The sequence below is a fragment of the Hibiscus syriacus genome, unplaced genomic scaffold, assembly GCF_006381635.1.
Source record: "Hibiscus syriacus cultivar Baekdansim isolate YM2019G1 unplaced genomic scaffold, ASM638163v2 tig00111566_pilon, whole genome shotgun sequence".
Lineage (NCBI taxonomy): Eukaryota > Viridiplantae > Streptophyta > Magnoliopsida > Malvales > Malvaceae > Hibiscus > Hibiscus syriacus.
The window spans coordinates 2,062,356-2,078,163 of NW_024063122.1; the positions used below are offsets into that span (position 1 = coordinate 2,062,356).

General features: G+C 33.4%; 1 protein-coding gene across 1 annotated transcript; it reads right to left on the reverse strand.

Annotated features, from left to right (window-relative positions):
• Positions 1-9,984: 9,984 nt before the first annotated feature.
• LOC120165032 (plant intracellular Ras-group-related LRR protein 5-like) lies at positions 9,985-15,446 on the reverse strand. Its single transcript, XM_039174628.1, has 4 exons — positions 14,906-15,446; positions 14,297-14,482; positions 10,380-11,110; positions 9,985-10,286 (listed from the first exon to the last, which is right to left on the reverse strand). The coding sequence occupies exons 1-4, from the start codon at positions 15,432-15,434 to the stop codon at positions 10,143-10,145; spliced, it is 1,590 nt and encodes a 529-aa protein (XP_039030559.1). The 5' UTR covers positions 15,435-15,446; the 3' UTR covers positions 9,985-10,142.
• Positions 15,447-15,808: the final 362 nt, after the last annotated feature.

Genomic DNA, 15,808 nt, shown 5'->3' on the forward strand with positions numbered 1-15,808 from the left:
TGACTATTCCAACCATCCCATTTCTCCACTGCATAATTTATAAAAGCTTGGACCCTGCCTATGGGGAATGATCACGTGCGACAGCCTTAACATACGATTAAAAAAGACGTTACTGGTTTTGTTATTATTTAAATAATAAAACCGATAAAAAAATGACCAGAAACATTATTAAGTGCTAAAAAATGATTGGTTTTGTTATTATTTGGCGTTTTAACTGGATTTTTGAAAAAATGACCGGAAACATTATTACGCGCTAAAAAATGACCGGAAACATTACTAGGTGCTAAAAATGACCGAAAAATGTTAAAAATGATGTTTTAGGTAAAAATAGTAATATTACCGGTAATTTTTTACCAGTTTTATTATTTAAACAATAACAAAATCGGTAACGCCTTATTTTAGCCTTATATTAAGGTGTTGCACTGTAGAATTGCCACTGCCTATGATTCTATATTGAGTACGATAATTAATTGAAGGAAGAAGTAAAAAAATTTGGGGTTTTCCCATAAAATTTTGTGAGAACAAGCTAAGATGATGTTCGACACAGAGTTATTATATTAAAAAAATTCCATTAATTTTTTTGAAGAATATCCTTAACAAATTCGTTAGAAAAATAGCCTCAAACTGCACACGTAAGACTAACTTGCGTCCTACCTAGCGCGTGCACATGTCTTGTTTTTTACAAGACACGAGGTACTATGCACTTTTCAGATTACGCAATTTAATATGATTATTTAATACTTTACCCAATATATTGAACTGTCCCAAGAAATTTATCACGAAAAGTATTCAATATACCTCGCGTTTTCCAAAGAGCGAGGTATTGAGGTTTTCTAGCAAACCACAAGTGCTATAGGCATGCTCGGGTATTTAATCTCGAAATTTTTATAATTTATAAGATTTTTCGCATAGTATTAGAATTTATCTTTCAGTTAAGGCCAATATAAAGACGTACGAGATATTGTAGGTGGGTTAAAAATCACATTGAAAATAGTGTCAAAGCTTGTTTTGTGCAAGAATAAGAAGATACAAAATCTTGTTTAAATTGGATCCAATGCTTGGTTTTGTGCATACAAAACAAGCTAAAATGGCTTACGAGACATTTTAAATGGTTTAATAAAAGTGTTGAAAATTGTTCGAAACAAAAGTAGTACAATGAAAAAACACAATAAGTTTGAGGGAATGAGTGGCAGTGTACTATCTGTGGATTTGATGCCTTAAGTAGAGGATACCACTAGAAGATGATGCCTTTTTAGAAACATCTTGGGTTTGATGGAGAGTGAATCGAGCATAAAAATGGAATTCGGAAGTCATACCCATCACTGTCACATCCACGTCACTAGCGATAAGTTGAGGATGCCAACAGAAGATGATGCATTTTTAGAAACATCGTGGGTTTGATGGAGAGTGAATCGGGCATAAAAATGGAATTCGAAAGTCATGTCCACCACTGTTACATCCACGTCACTAGGGATAAGTTGAGGATGCCAACAGAAGATGATGCCTTCTAGAAACGACTAGTTTCCTTAGAAGGTTTGGATTTGATGGAACTAGAAGTTTCCCAAGAAGCCCTCCATAGTAAATACAAGGAAAAAAACTATGAAGAAAAGTGGATGTGTGTCATTTGTCAAATCAGCCTCTCGAGCAATATTTAGAAGATGCCACCATAAGAGGATACCTTTGTAGAGATTCCTAAGAAGGCCTGGTTACTCATGTTTAATCTACTTTACAAATATATCGTATAAAAGATAAGTTACAGAGGATGCCACCTGAAGAGAATGTCTTTTATAAACATTGTTGGTAGGCGATTTTGATGAAACAAGCATTTTGTCGAGAAGGGCATGTCTTTTATAAAAGACATTCTCTTATGATGGCATAACTTGTAGCACTAATACTGACATAAGTTTCGTGCCAAATTGTTCCACCAGAAGAAAAGCCTCTTATATGTAAAGACCGTGTTGAAATTTACAATATCAGCAGAAAGGGGTTATTTATAGTCAATAATCTTGTGTTGTGCAAAACGCGAGTTTTACAGAGATTCTTGACGTGGCATAAAACTCATGCCATGTAAAACGTGAGGTACTTAGGGATTCCTGATGTAGTAGAGATTCGTGACGTGACAGCAACATTTAATTTGACATGGCATGTCTTGCATTCTAAAAAGAGCGAGATTCAGAGAAAATATTTTTATTAAAACAAGACCGGTGTCTATTTTGGATGAAATACCTTTCGTAAAACAAATATTAATGGCTTATTTTTATGTAATTGTGTTATATTCCAGAACTTATTTTTACACTTTCTTCAGGGCCAAGATTAAGAAAGATGAGTTGTACGATTTAATTTCAATGGAGCTTAAAAAATCTATAACATGACAAATGTCTTCGTTGCAAGCTAAAGTTCCAGTTGATAAGCCCGACCCTGAAGCACATTACATGTTGACTTTATCAAATGCAAGTGACCTTCGGAAGATGTTTAAGGCTTACACAAGTGTTGGTGGAATGAACATCGAGTTGTATGTAACATTTGAGGAATAACCAAATTCATCAAGCAATGCATGAGTAACTCAGTTATCACAAGACTATAACGACGAAGAGTCAGTTCTGCTACGTTATCCCGTCAACACCGAGAGAAAGAGCTTTAAACAACTCGTGTAGTTCATTTTTAATTATTTTTGTTAATACAAATTTTAGTAAATATGATGACCCCCAAGTTATTTATACAGGAAACCGAACAACTAGTTACAATATTGTTCAAGGATATCTTAAACAAATTAATAATTTAAACAAATTGAAAAAAAAACTATAACATTATATTCGGATACTATTTTTTAAAAAATGGAGTTTTATTAACTAAAAAAGAAAATGGAGTTCGATTTAATAAAAAAATTACAAATTTAAACAACTAATAATGCATATGTCCACCCGTACCGCACTGTGATGGACGACGAGTCCGAAGATGATTCCTACGAATCAATCTATATTCAGGGGCATCATCATCACTATCATAACCATCAGCACCACCACCACCATCGCCATTACCCTCATCTACATGTCCAGTACCACTACTGTCACTGGGACCAAGATTGGTGTAGAACATGCTCTATGACGGTGTCTGCTCAATATTGTCAGATCCGAAGTCTGTTTCCACTAGTCGAACAAATGCATACAGAGGTGATGGATAATATGGTTCAAATGGTGCAGAAGGGCAATGGGAATGGACAATGGTCACCGAATAAAAACGAAATGCATCGGCAAAAAAACCTTCTGTCATAGGCGTCACATACTGAAATGTTGATTGAATCGAATTAGTGAATGTAAATGCCTTCAGTGGTATTTAATACTCTACAGGTTCCTGTGTTGTTCCCAATGATGAGGCTTCAACGTGTGTTCGTCTACTCCTTGATTCTTCTCTAGCACGACGTTGCGTCTGAGGATGTTGTGTCGGCGGACGGCTTGGGGAAGGCCTATAAATTTCCCGTGCTCGCTCCTCCTTGTTCAATATATGCGCCATCCCATTTTGTCCGTACCATAGCATGTAATCATTTGAAACATCATAAAATAAGGTGGGTTTAGAAACGACATGCTTACCAAACCTCGTCATCCACTTTATCACCCAATTCGCGTGATACACCGCCCAATTCATATTTGTCTTCCCCTGTCGCGTTAGGCGATGCAATGCATCCAAGTTTGTTGGTGGTGGCGAAATCATTTGGACACAATTGAATTGTATTAGCATGCAATCAATAGGATGCCACTCGACGATCTCATGGACTATCAACGAGACCACCGACATCCAAAGGTGCGAAGTGAGACCTATTTCAGTCGGAGTGCATGATCTAATAACATCATCATGTACGACATCCACAAGAGCTACACAAATATTTTTAGGTTAAGTTAGATAAACTCAAATCAAAAATTGATATTTATTTTACAAATAAAAATTATAAAATTGATTACCTCGTCTGTCATTTTATCGATCGACAATCTAAACTCACGCAAAGTTTTTGGTATGTGGGTGTGAGTTAGTATGACAATCAACCTATTATTCATATAATAAAATATAATTATTTGTAAAACTAAAAAACATGTAGTAATAATATATATAAACATAGGTTATTATTTGTAATTACCTCCGAAGTAGTGGAAATTCTAATGGGGTCGGTTACATAGGAATCGGTGCTAAAAATGGTATTCGAAACCACACCCACGATTGTAACAACATCAAACAGCCTCCAATTGCTTGTTTATTCGGATGAACATCTTTACATAGCTCACATAACAAAAAGGTCAACATTGTTGATCCCTAACTCTTATTTTTAGCGGCCCGTAAATCGTGTAGATGATACAACTACATCAGATGCATTTTGTTTCGGGATTTTTCAGGCATCAAGATCCCCCAATAACTTGTAAAATATGAGCACGAACAAATTGTTGTAAAAAAATGAATAGATTAAAAATTTATTGTCAAAAAATTACAATAACATAAACTAAAACAAAATTTAAATATTACAAATAAATTAATTAGAATAAATAAACATAGATTGAATTGTTGTCTAAAAATTTAATGTAGATCTTCCCTCCATCAAAATTGACCTCTCTCGAAGTAAGTCCGAGCATTTCCTCACATAAGCATTTCCAGTCCCCATGAGCACTACCGATAATAGGATCTCCGTCAATAGGCAGCCCAAGATGATATGCAACATCTTCAAGGGTAATAGTCACCTCCCCACAAGGGAAATGAAACGTATGCGTCTCTTGTCTCCATCATTCTAGCAACACGTTTATCAATGGAGGATACAACTTCGTACCACCAATTACGGTGCCAACATAACCAAAATCGGCTTCGTGTAAAAATAGAATAATATCGGTATAAGGGATTGGGACACGTCAACGAGTGTTCATATCCCTTTAAATAAATAAATTTGAAATGAATAAAAAAATTATTACAAAAATAAATAAATTATTCAAAATAATAAATAATTCAAAGTAAATAAATAAATAAAAATTATCTCTGGATTTCTCCGTCAATAATTGCATACATGCAGAAGATCAGCCCTCAAGAATCCCGCTATAATAATATCGAAGAGAAAATATGTGAGAGATTTTTTTTGAGTGAAGCTGTGAGAAATTTCGAGTGAGGGGTAACTCTATTTATAGTCGTCCTCATACTTCCCCCGAAGTGAGGGGTACCTCGCATTTTATGAAACGCGAGGTTCGGAGAATCTTTTCAAATTTTAAATTTCAAATCTTTCGCGAACTATAGTTTGCCAAAATCTCGAGGAACTCGTGTTCTGTAAAACACGAGTTATTAAATAATCATATTAATTGAGTCATCTGAAAAGTGCATCATACCTCGCATTGTGTAAACAACAAGGCATGTCCTCGCATATGGTAGTACGTAAGTTAGTCATACATGTACAGTTTTAGAACATATTTTTCTAACAAATTTGCTATGGGTTATTCTTAGAAAATAATTAATGAGGTTTTTTAATATAATGTCGCCGTTCCACATTAGGTTGATTAAAGCACACTGATTTGATTTTGATATTCGACGTTATTTTCAAAAATAACAAGTAAATTAATTAATCAACTTTTGATAACATTAACATATTCCTCAATATACTGTTTATGCATGGATTTGCATTACAGTTTTTTGGAAAGTCCCCGGATTGGATTCTTAATCAGATTTTAAGGGAAAATTACTACTTGTTGGCAAAGATGAACTTAGAGGTGGGTATACGGGCTACCCGTCTGTTTAGTTCACGGGTTTTAACGATGCGGGCTTAAACGAAGCGATTTAAAAAGCTCGCAATCGTAAACGATTTTGAATTTTAAGACCCGCGGCCCGTCTGTTTAACTCGCGGGTTAAACAGGTTTACCCGCGGCCCGTTAAATAAAAATAATTTTAAATGATTTCAATGCAATAAAAAATAATGTTCTAACTTGCTACACCTTTAAAAATTATCCAGTAACTTTAAAAAGAAGGTAATACCGTCAAAAAAATAAATAATATTTAAATTTTATTTTAAATAGTCGGAAATGATTATAAAATAATATTTTTTATTTTTTAATCATTAATATATATATAACGATAAAATTACTTAAACTAAAATTAAAAAAAACAATATTCATTTATATCACCAAATTGAAAAACAAATAAAACAATAATCACATTATACTTTTATAAAACACGATTATTCAATGCTATAATATGAAGACACATAAGTGTCTGCAGGCAGAAATTCAAAGAGAAAAAATCAGCAAAGTCAAACATTATACAAATCTAACAAATTTTCTTTTGTAAAAGCCTTTAAAAGTTGAAAAGTATGTTTTCAATTTTTTCTTTTACTTTTATTTCTTATTTTTAATCCAAATATTACGTGTCATGTGATATATTATTAGAATATCACGTAACTTTTTATAATTAAAGAACAAAATGGATAACATACTTTATGAAAAAAATAAATGTCAAAATTAAATAAAAGAATCTTTAAATACCAAAGTGATAATGATGTAAATTTTGTAAGACTAAAATACTATATAAATCTTTTAATTTTTAATTTTTAATTTTTAAAATGAAGAATAATTTGATACATTGTAAATGAAAAAAATATCAAACAGCGGTAGAATTATGACAAATACCCTAATAAATTTAAGAACTGCAATGGTTATAAGTAACATCATATTTATAGGTAATTTATTTTTTTTCTATAAAATTCTTTAAGTTTATTTTTTCTAAAATTTTATAAATTTTAAATTAAGCGGGCTTCGCGGGCTACCTGCGGTTATACCCATTAAACCCGCGGGTTTAACGGTTCAGGCTAAAAAACCCGTAATTTAAACGAGTTTCAGTTTTTTATGTCCAAAACCCGTAAGGATTGCGGGTTAAACGGGTAGTCCGCGGGCCTTAGCCCATATACCCATCTCTAGATGAAGTCATGAATGCCGTTAGATTTTTTTAAAGAGAAAATAACCTCAGTGACCAAAAATGCCTTATAATATACGATTTTAACCAATTTTTTTTGGATTTGCCAAAATGACCAACTAAATCGCAATGCGATCGATAATTCGCAACGCGATCTCCGGTATCGCAAATCAGTTTCTATATTCGCAACGCGAACTTCGACTATCGCATTGCGATTTACATATTCGCATTGCGATAGTCCAAGTTCGCGTTGCGATTTATTCCAAGTTCTTTGCGATAGTCGAAGTTTGCGTTGCGATTTATTCCAAATTCGTTGCGATTTATTCCAAATTCGTTGCGATTTATTCCAAGTTCGTGTTGCGATTTATTCCAAATTCGTTGCGATTGTCGAAGTTCGCGTTGCAATTTATTACAAATTCGCCTTGCGATTTATTCCAAGTTCGTTGCGATAGTCCAAAATCGCAACGACGGTATTGCATTTGTTTCTTAAGAATTTTCTCTAAAAAGATAGTATTCGCGTGGACGTGTCGAAGACACGTATTACCACGACCACGACCACGACCACGACCCGACCTGAGACGAGACGGACGGCGGCGGCGCGTGAGAGTCCCCCTTGTTCTCTATCACTCAACAAGGAAGTGGGAAAGCCAAGCCTTAAATACCATTCCCAATAGTGTTTCCAATACTATGTGTGATTGAGCATTACCAACACTTGTTCCCAATACTATGTGGGATTGAGCCTTAAATAGTGATATTATTTTTGAATGTTTTGCTTAAAATTGCAATAATCGCGATTGATTGTAGATTGACATTTAATTATGACATATTTAATCGTATAATACTAATGCAATTGGTTGCTGATTCAGTTGTTTTAAGGTGCATGATTGTTAATTGTTTCCTGAATAATCACATTGTATTGGAAACAAGTGTTGGTAATGCTCAATCCCACATAGTATTGGAAACACTATTGGGAATGGTATTTAAGGCTTGGCTTTCCCACTTCCTTGTTGAGTGATAGAGAACAAGGGGGACTCTCGCGCGCCGCCGCCGCCACCGTCCGTCCCGTCTCGGGTTGGGTCGGGTCGGGTCGTGGTCGTGGTCGTGGTAATACGTGTCTTCGACATGTCCGCTTGCGATAGTCGAAGTTCGCGTTGCGATAGTCGAATTTCGCGTTGCGAATTTGGAAACTGATTTGCGATACCGGAGATCGCGTTGCGAATTATCGATCGCATTGCGATTTAGTTGGTCATTTTGGCAAATCCAAAAAAAGTTGGTTAAAATCGTATATTATAAGGCATTTTTGGTCAATGAGGTTATTTTCTCTTTTTTAAAAACTTTAAATTTTCATGTAATTTTAATATTTTTATATATATTACTAATATTATAATATTATATCATTAAATTTTAATACAAGTGTTCGTATTCGTACTCTAATATAAAAATCATGGGACCATTTCCATTTATTAAGTTGATTTATTTAAGTGAGAATATCTTAAGAGAGTCAAAGAAAGGGTGGTAACTTAATTTAAGATTAAAGAACCATAGGAAATATATGCAACTGAAAATATTATAAAAATTAATATTTCAATTAAATACAATTTTAAATGTTAATTTTATTATTTCTTTATAACATTTTCTTCTTCATAACATTTTTTGTTGACAATCGAAAATGTAATATTCTTCGTAATATTTTGAAAATATTAAAAAAAATTAGAAAAATTAATATTTTAGTTTGCATCCAATCGAAAATATTATTTTTTATAATATTTTCGCAACTTGCTATTTTATAATATTTTGGGTTGCTCTCATTATGTTTCTTAGCTTTAAATTAAGCTTTTCTTAGCTTTAAATAAGGTAGAACCACCCGAAATCCTTGGAGAGCAAAATGGTCCTTTTAGTTAAAAAGTTTATTTATTTAAGAATAGAAGAAACCACATTGAACAACTAATCAAAAAAAGAAAATATTCCTTATATCATTCACTAAAGAGAAAATAACCTCAGTGACCAAAAATGTCTTATAATATACGATTTTGACCAACTTCTTTTCGATTTGCCAAAATGACCAACAAAATCGCAATGCGATCTCCAGTATCGCAAATCAGTTTCCAGATTCGCAACGCGATTCTGACTATCGCAACGCGATTTCCAGTATCGCAAATCAGTTTCCAGATTCGCAACGCGATTTTGACTATCGCAACGCGATAATACAAAATCGCAATGCGATTTTCCAAATTCGTTGCGATAGTCCAAGTTCACGTTGCGATTTCTTAAGAATTTTCTCTAAAAAGATAGTATTCGCGCGGACGTGTCGACGACACGTATTACCACGACCACGATAGGACGGGACGGCGGCGACGGCGGTGCGCGAGAGTCCCCCTTGTTCTCTTCCACTCAACAAGGAAGTGGGAAATCCAAGCCTTAAATACCCATTCTCAATAGTGTTTCCAATACTATGTGGGATTGAGCATTGCAAACACTTGGGAATCTTTTACACTATCGCAACACATTCTTTATTGTTTCAAACTAAGATCTTACAAATGGCTTGGGAATCTTTTACACTATCGCAACACATTCTTTATTGTTTAAAACTCCATGTGAATTTGGAATAGTTAAAATGTAAACTTATTTTGGATTTTTCACTATCGCAACACTTTTTCACTATCGCAACAACACGTTTTTCAAACTCTCGCAACATATTTTAACTATCGCAACACATTTTAACTATCGCAACACATTTTTCAAAATTGCATTGCGAATCTTACAATCGCGTTGCGAATCTGGATATTCGCGTTGCGAATCTGGAAACTGAGTTGAAAAATTAGAGTTCGCGTTGTGATTTTGTTGGTCATTTTGGCAAATCTAAAAAAAGTTGGTTAAAATCGTATATTATAAGGCATTTTCGGTCACTGAGGTTATTTTCTCTTCACTAAATTCCATTCCACCTGGTTTTTCAAGTGAGAAGAGCAGATGCATTAGAAGCAAAAATTATACCGGAAAAGGGAGAGAAGAATAAATGCCAAAATTTTTATAATTGTTAAGTTCCTAACTTCACTCGAATTTCAAAAAAAAATAGCAATAAGATATAGAACTTAGCAGAAAGCTCAGGAAACTCACGTATAATTTACAAGTAATATAAACTCACATTGAACAAATCTTCAAAAGATGCTAAAACATTTTGAGAGACATACAGGAGGCTGAATAAAGAACTATAGTATCGGTTACATGTTGTCTGTATTTGCGGTCGCGGTTCCAAACGGCCAACAAATCAAGCAAATTCTTGAGAAGAAACTATTCTCGTCCTTCTCCGGTGTTGGTACGGTATCCCTCTTAGCAACAAGATCAGCCATGAATTCAACGACAGCCTAATGAACAAACAAATTGAATAAGTTAGTATCTGATATGACCTAAACAGGGAAGATCCCAGCAAGTTAATCTTATCATCAAACTAGGATTACCTGAGCACCCAATTTGATCACTTCTCTTGGTGGAACTTCTAATGGAGTCTCGTCAGCCCGGAGAACTCTCAATTTTGATAATGATCCAAAAGAATCTGGTAAAACTCTGATTTGGTTGTCACCTATATCCAACTCTTCAAGCTTTTCGAGGTTTCTAATTGATCTTGGTAAGGCTCTTAAGTCTACAAAGTTCTTCCCCACATTCAATTTTCTGAGACTTACCACAAAGCAGAGGTTCTCAGGGATGAATTTGATCTCGTTGAAGCTTACATCAAGCTCCTTTAAATTGGAAAGGTTTCCCACTTTTGTTGGCAACCTATTGAGCCTGTTATAGTGTGCAGTCAAAATCTCCAAGCATTGGAGCTTCCCAATCGCCTCGGGAAGAGACTTTATCTGATTAAAATCTAATCTTAACTCTGATAGTGAGGAGCAACTCCCTATTGTGAATGGAAGTTCTTTAAGCTCGTTCGTTTCCACAATTAGTCTCTTCAAATAGCTCAAATTTCCAATCGACTCTGGTAAATGTGTGAACTCGTTTGAACTCAAATCCAGATTCATGAGGTTCGTCAAGTTCCCGAAAGAGGCAGGCAGCGACTTTAACCTGTTCGCATGGAGATCAAGCTTTATTAGATTGACAAGCTCCCCAAATGCATCAGGCAGGTTTATAAGTTGGTTCAAATGAAGATCAAGCTTCGTTAAGGCTTGAAGGCCACCAATGGAGGGTGGTAGAGTAATACCCAAAAATTTAGATAATGACCAAAATGCAAATTTTGAAAGTTTGATGGTCAAAGTAGAAATTTGGGAAAAATGTTTAGGGAATTAAGTGATAATTTCCTAAAAAGAATTTTATTCCATAAATAGATGGTTTACTCTTGAGAGTGGGGTTTTATAGAAATCATATTTATGGATTTGGAATTTTAGTAAAGAAAAATTAGAAAGGGTTAAAGTCTGATAAGGAATCGGTAATTCCGATCGAATTGGAATTATACAAAAATTTGAATTTGGAATTATACAAAAATTTGAAGGATGTTATAAAATATTTGGAAATATTATTTTAATATTTTGGATCAGAGAAATTTGGTTTGGAATTTTGCAATTTTTCAGATTTAACCGAAACAGTGAAATTTAGTGACCAAAACGCAATTTTTAAAAATTAAAGGGGAATTTCAGAATTAAAAGTCCAAACAATTCAGCTTTGACTTTGAAATATGATAAGGATGAGTTGTCATGGTTTTATGGTAATTAAGAAGATTCATTAAAGGTGATTTGGTCTTATCCCAATTAAATGAATATTTTATTCATTTAAGTGGAATTTAAGGTCAATTAAGATGAAATGTTCTCTACATTTCAACAAAATTTGCTTATCTTCTTCTCCAACCAGACGTGAGTTTCTTCAAAGGTAATAGCAAACTTTAATTTCATTTTCAAGCAATTTCCTTAGGATTTTGAGTATGCTAAAAATAAAAAATTGTTTTATGTGAAAAAAAGCTATCTTTTGGTACCAATATTGTATGCTATTGTTAGTGTTCAAGTTTATCTTGATTTGATGAAAGGGGATTTTAATTCTTGTGTTTTATGGGTTTTGAAGAGTTTAGGGATTTTAAAGGATTGGTTGTAAGAATTGATGAAGAACATAAGAATGAAGTTAAAGAAAACAGTTTGGATTTTGAATTTGGCAGTAGGTTCGAAAATTCACCAGAAATTATATAAAAATAATTTCGAGATTATTTTTATATATTATGTTCATATATTGATCTAGTTTCGTTTAAAATAAACGGGGATCAATTTCAAGGTGTATAGATATGAATTGTTAACCAAGGAAATGTCAGAAAAATCGGACAACAGATTCTGCAAAACTGATTCTGTTGGTCAACTTTGAAAATTCACCATAAATTGTACATAATGAATTAGAAGAAATTCTTTATATTGATAGATTTGTATTCGAGTCTAGTTTTCAACGGAAGAAACAGAATTAAATTACAGTGTGTATATCAATACAAAATATTGATTCTTTAAAGGTGGTGCAAGTTGTCAGATTATGGAAATTTTAGAAAGTTTGGTGATTGTAATACAAATTTTGAATTGTTGGGAGTGTTTAATTTTAATTATGCCTTTGTATGGGTACTTGGTTTATAATACCTTCAATACTGGAATTTTTGGTATTAAGAATCTAAGTGATAAAATGGTGAAGGATCATTTTGAGTAAATTGGAAAAGTGGGTTCCAATGTTAAAAGGAATTAATAAGTACTGAATTATTTGATGGAAATGAGTTTGAAGTATGCTATGGAATTATTTTGGGACATGTTTATGTTAGTACAATACTACCATATGTATTGTTATAAATTTTTGATTTATACAGATCATGGTTGATTTACAATTGAAGCAAGTCAAGTATAAAAAGGGTATATTGTGGACAATAGTGAAGCACAAATATTTTGAAAGATATAAAGTGTTAAGGTGAGTGAAATACATTAATGAAATTATACATGGATGTTTTATACATCATCAGGAAGACTTGCGATAAGTCAACCTTGTTTATATCGACATGATTTTATATCATTTTTATAAATTGACATTGATATGTCAGAGTATGAAATTAAAATACATTGATCACTGATTTTTGCATATGATGTTATCATGAACATATATGATTTTTACCATGAATGTTATTTCGGGTATTAACTGCCCCATCGTTAAATATTGATAATATACTTTGCCATGGACAGATCAAATAAAATAGATTGTATGCCCAAGTCAGTTATTGAGGGACAGGGTATAGTTGGCATGCCATAGAGTTCAGCAGCAGGCTGGATATTCGGGAATACACTAAAGGATACCTAGTGTATATGGTGGGCACGACCTTATGTGTCATATTCGGGAATTGTACTTAAGGATACCTAGTACAGATGGTGGACACGACCTTATGTGTCATATTCGGGATTACACTACGGTGCAAATATTTGACTCGTGTACCCATGGTCCTCAAGGTTGTATATTGGGCTATTGTCTATTGTTTATGGTTATTTTCTATGGTATATGTTTATGGAATAATGGCAAGTGTATTGATAAAAATAAGCTTACGAGCTTATGGAATTTAAATGGTAATTATTTTGGTAAAATAAACCTACAAGCTTATGGGATAAATGGTAAGAGATTTTATGTTATTTTGATCATGGTAAAATATTGGATATGTTATTAAAATGATTTTATGGAAATTTGATTTTTGACATTGAAAATCATGCATAAATTATATTGCACTGTTATTGTTTTAATTGTCTCACTAAGTATATACTTAGCGTGTGATGATTTTCACGCGTAGGTAAAAAGCAAAGAGTAAGAATAAAGAGTCCAGAACAACATCAAGCATCAAGAGGTATATTTCAATATCAGTAAGACATCCTACGATGGATTTTGATTTAGATAGTGACATGTAATTTGATAATGTTAAATTTGTTTTATTGAATTAATTTGGAAACAAATTAGTAACTTGATAGTGATGAAAGATTAAATTTTATGAGTTTTATATGTAAATTTTCGAAAGTTACTATAGCAGTTACTGTTGCATGAACAGTAACCACGAATTATGAAAAAAAAAAGCATTTGTGGTATCGATTCCCCACTGTTTATGGTATTGTTCACTGTTACTGTTAACGGATACTGTTTACTGTTACTGTTCACGGATACTGTTTACTGTTACTGTTCACGGGTACTGTTCACTATTCATAAAAAAAACTTTTGAATTAAATTGGTTATAATAAATCATATTTTTATGATATGATATTTTTATAATATCAGTTACCACGTTTAAGAAAATAAATTTTAAATCGCTTTTGAATTGAAAAATAGTTTTAGAAATTCGGGTGATATTTATAATTTGTATAGGTATAAATATACAAGTTATGACTTACCGGGAGTGCCATGATACGATTCTCGGATATGTCCAATTCAGTTACATCCTTCAGTTTCCCGATTGATACAGGAAGCCACTCAATCTGGTCCATCAACTTGCCCCTAAGATCAAGAACTACCCCTCCTGTTCTAGTAGTATTATCAATAAGCGCTGCTGTCTTCATTAGGTTCAGTTTTTCCTTGCTATTTTCACCTGCAGATACACCAAAAGCCTTCGTTTAGGACTGAATTTTCATGATCAGGATTCAAATAACGGTCCACTATTGGAATAGCAATCGTTATCCGAAACAGTTATTACACAATTGCAACTCTAGTGACCATAAAAGCATCCCTTGTATCTGCAATCGTAACAATCGCAACACAACTGGAAAATGTGGCTGCAACTGCAATTTAGATCTCTGTTGACTTATCAATTATATCTACCTATTCTAATGATCTTTCCTTTTCAATTCAACCAAAACAAAATATAACTTGATAATAAGAATTCTAGTTTCTTCTACTTATCCGGATTACAATCCATCATAGGAACAAAAACCGTCATCAAAGAATAAAAAAGGCTCAAAAATTCACAAGAAACTGAAATTGCTCAAAAATGATAAGAAATTGTATGCTTCACCTGAGAAGAAAGAGGCGTTTGCAGAAGAAGTTCTAACCAAACCTTTAGCATCATCTTTATCCAATTCACTATCTTCCTCTCGCTTCACCAAACTATCATCAGTAATAAGAGTTTCTCCATCGAATTTGCTCACACGTTCTCCAAAAGTAGTGACCTTTTCATCAAGGGCATCCCCAGAAACCAGGGACGAAGCCCTTTGAATCAACCCATCAAAGGTCTCAAACATCTTGTCAGCTTCAACCAAATGAAGGGCATCTTTCTTTTCCTGATGGATTTGAAACAACACCATGGTTTTCCCCACCTGTTGCAGGATGGAGAAGAGCTCAGCAGGGACATATTGGGATGGTTTTTCTTTTGAGATCTCTTCAAGCTTGACTTTTTCTTCGTTTTCGACGGTTTTGAGAACGGATTTAGCTGCTTCAACCTCACCAATTGAAGGCCTTGGTGGGAGTGATCTGTAAAGTCTCATGATTTCTTGTACTGTCTGAAGAAAAGAAGGTGATGGATCTTGCTTTGACATCACCGCCATGGCCGTGGCTTTGAGGAGGAGGCAAAAGGTCATGTTTATTTTCATTGTTTAAGGTATTCAAAGTTATTATAATTGTGTCGTGCAGATCACGTGTAGACATTAGACTTTTTAGATTGTTTATTTTTTAGAAGACAGAAGTTCTTCTAACGTCTGCGCGTCCTCTTCTTAGTACATACATACTTTATGTCTTCAAAACTCTTCTAACATCTTCAAAGAATATTAAATTTAAAAAATTTATATCATATAAATTATTTTATATATTATTAAATTTTATATTTATTTTAATTATTTTGATTTAAGTTGAAATATAATATTTTTTGGATTTGTTATTTTTAAATTATATTTAAACTTTTTATACGAAATATAAGTATTTA

Coding starts and splice junctions, on each gene's coding strand:
- LOC120165032 (XM_039174628.1), bottom strand. CDS start 15,434: ATGGCGGTGATGTCAAAGCAAGATCCATCACCTTCTTTTCTTCAGACA. Junction 11,111..14,296: donor ATCCGAGAATCGTATCATGG/CACTCCCGGTAA, acceptor TTTTGGGTATTA/CTCTACCACCCTCCATTGGT. Junction 10,287..10,379: donor TGATCAAATTGGGTGCTCAG/GTAATCCTAGTT, acceptor TTTGTTCATTAG/GCTGTCGTTGAATTCATGGC.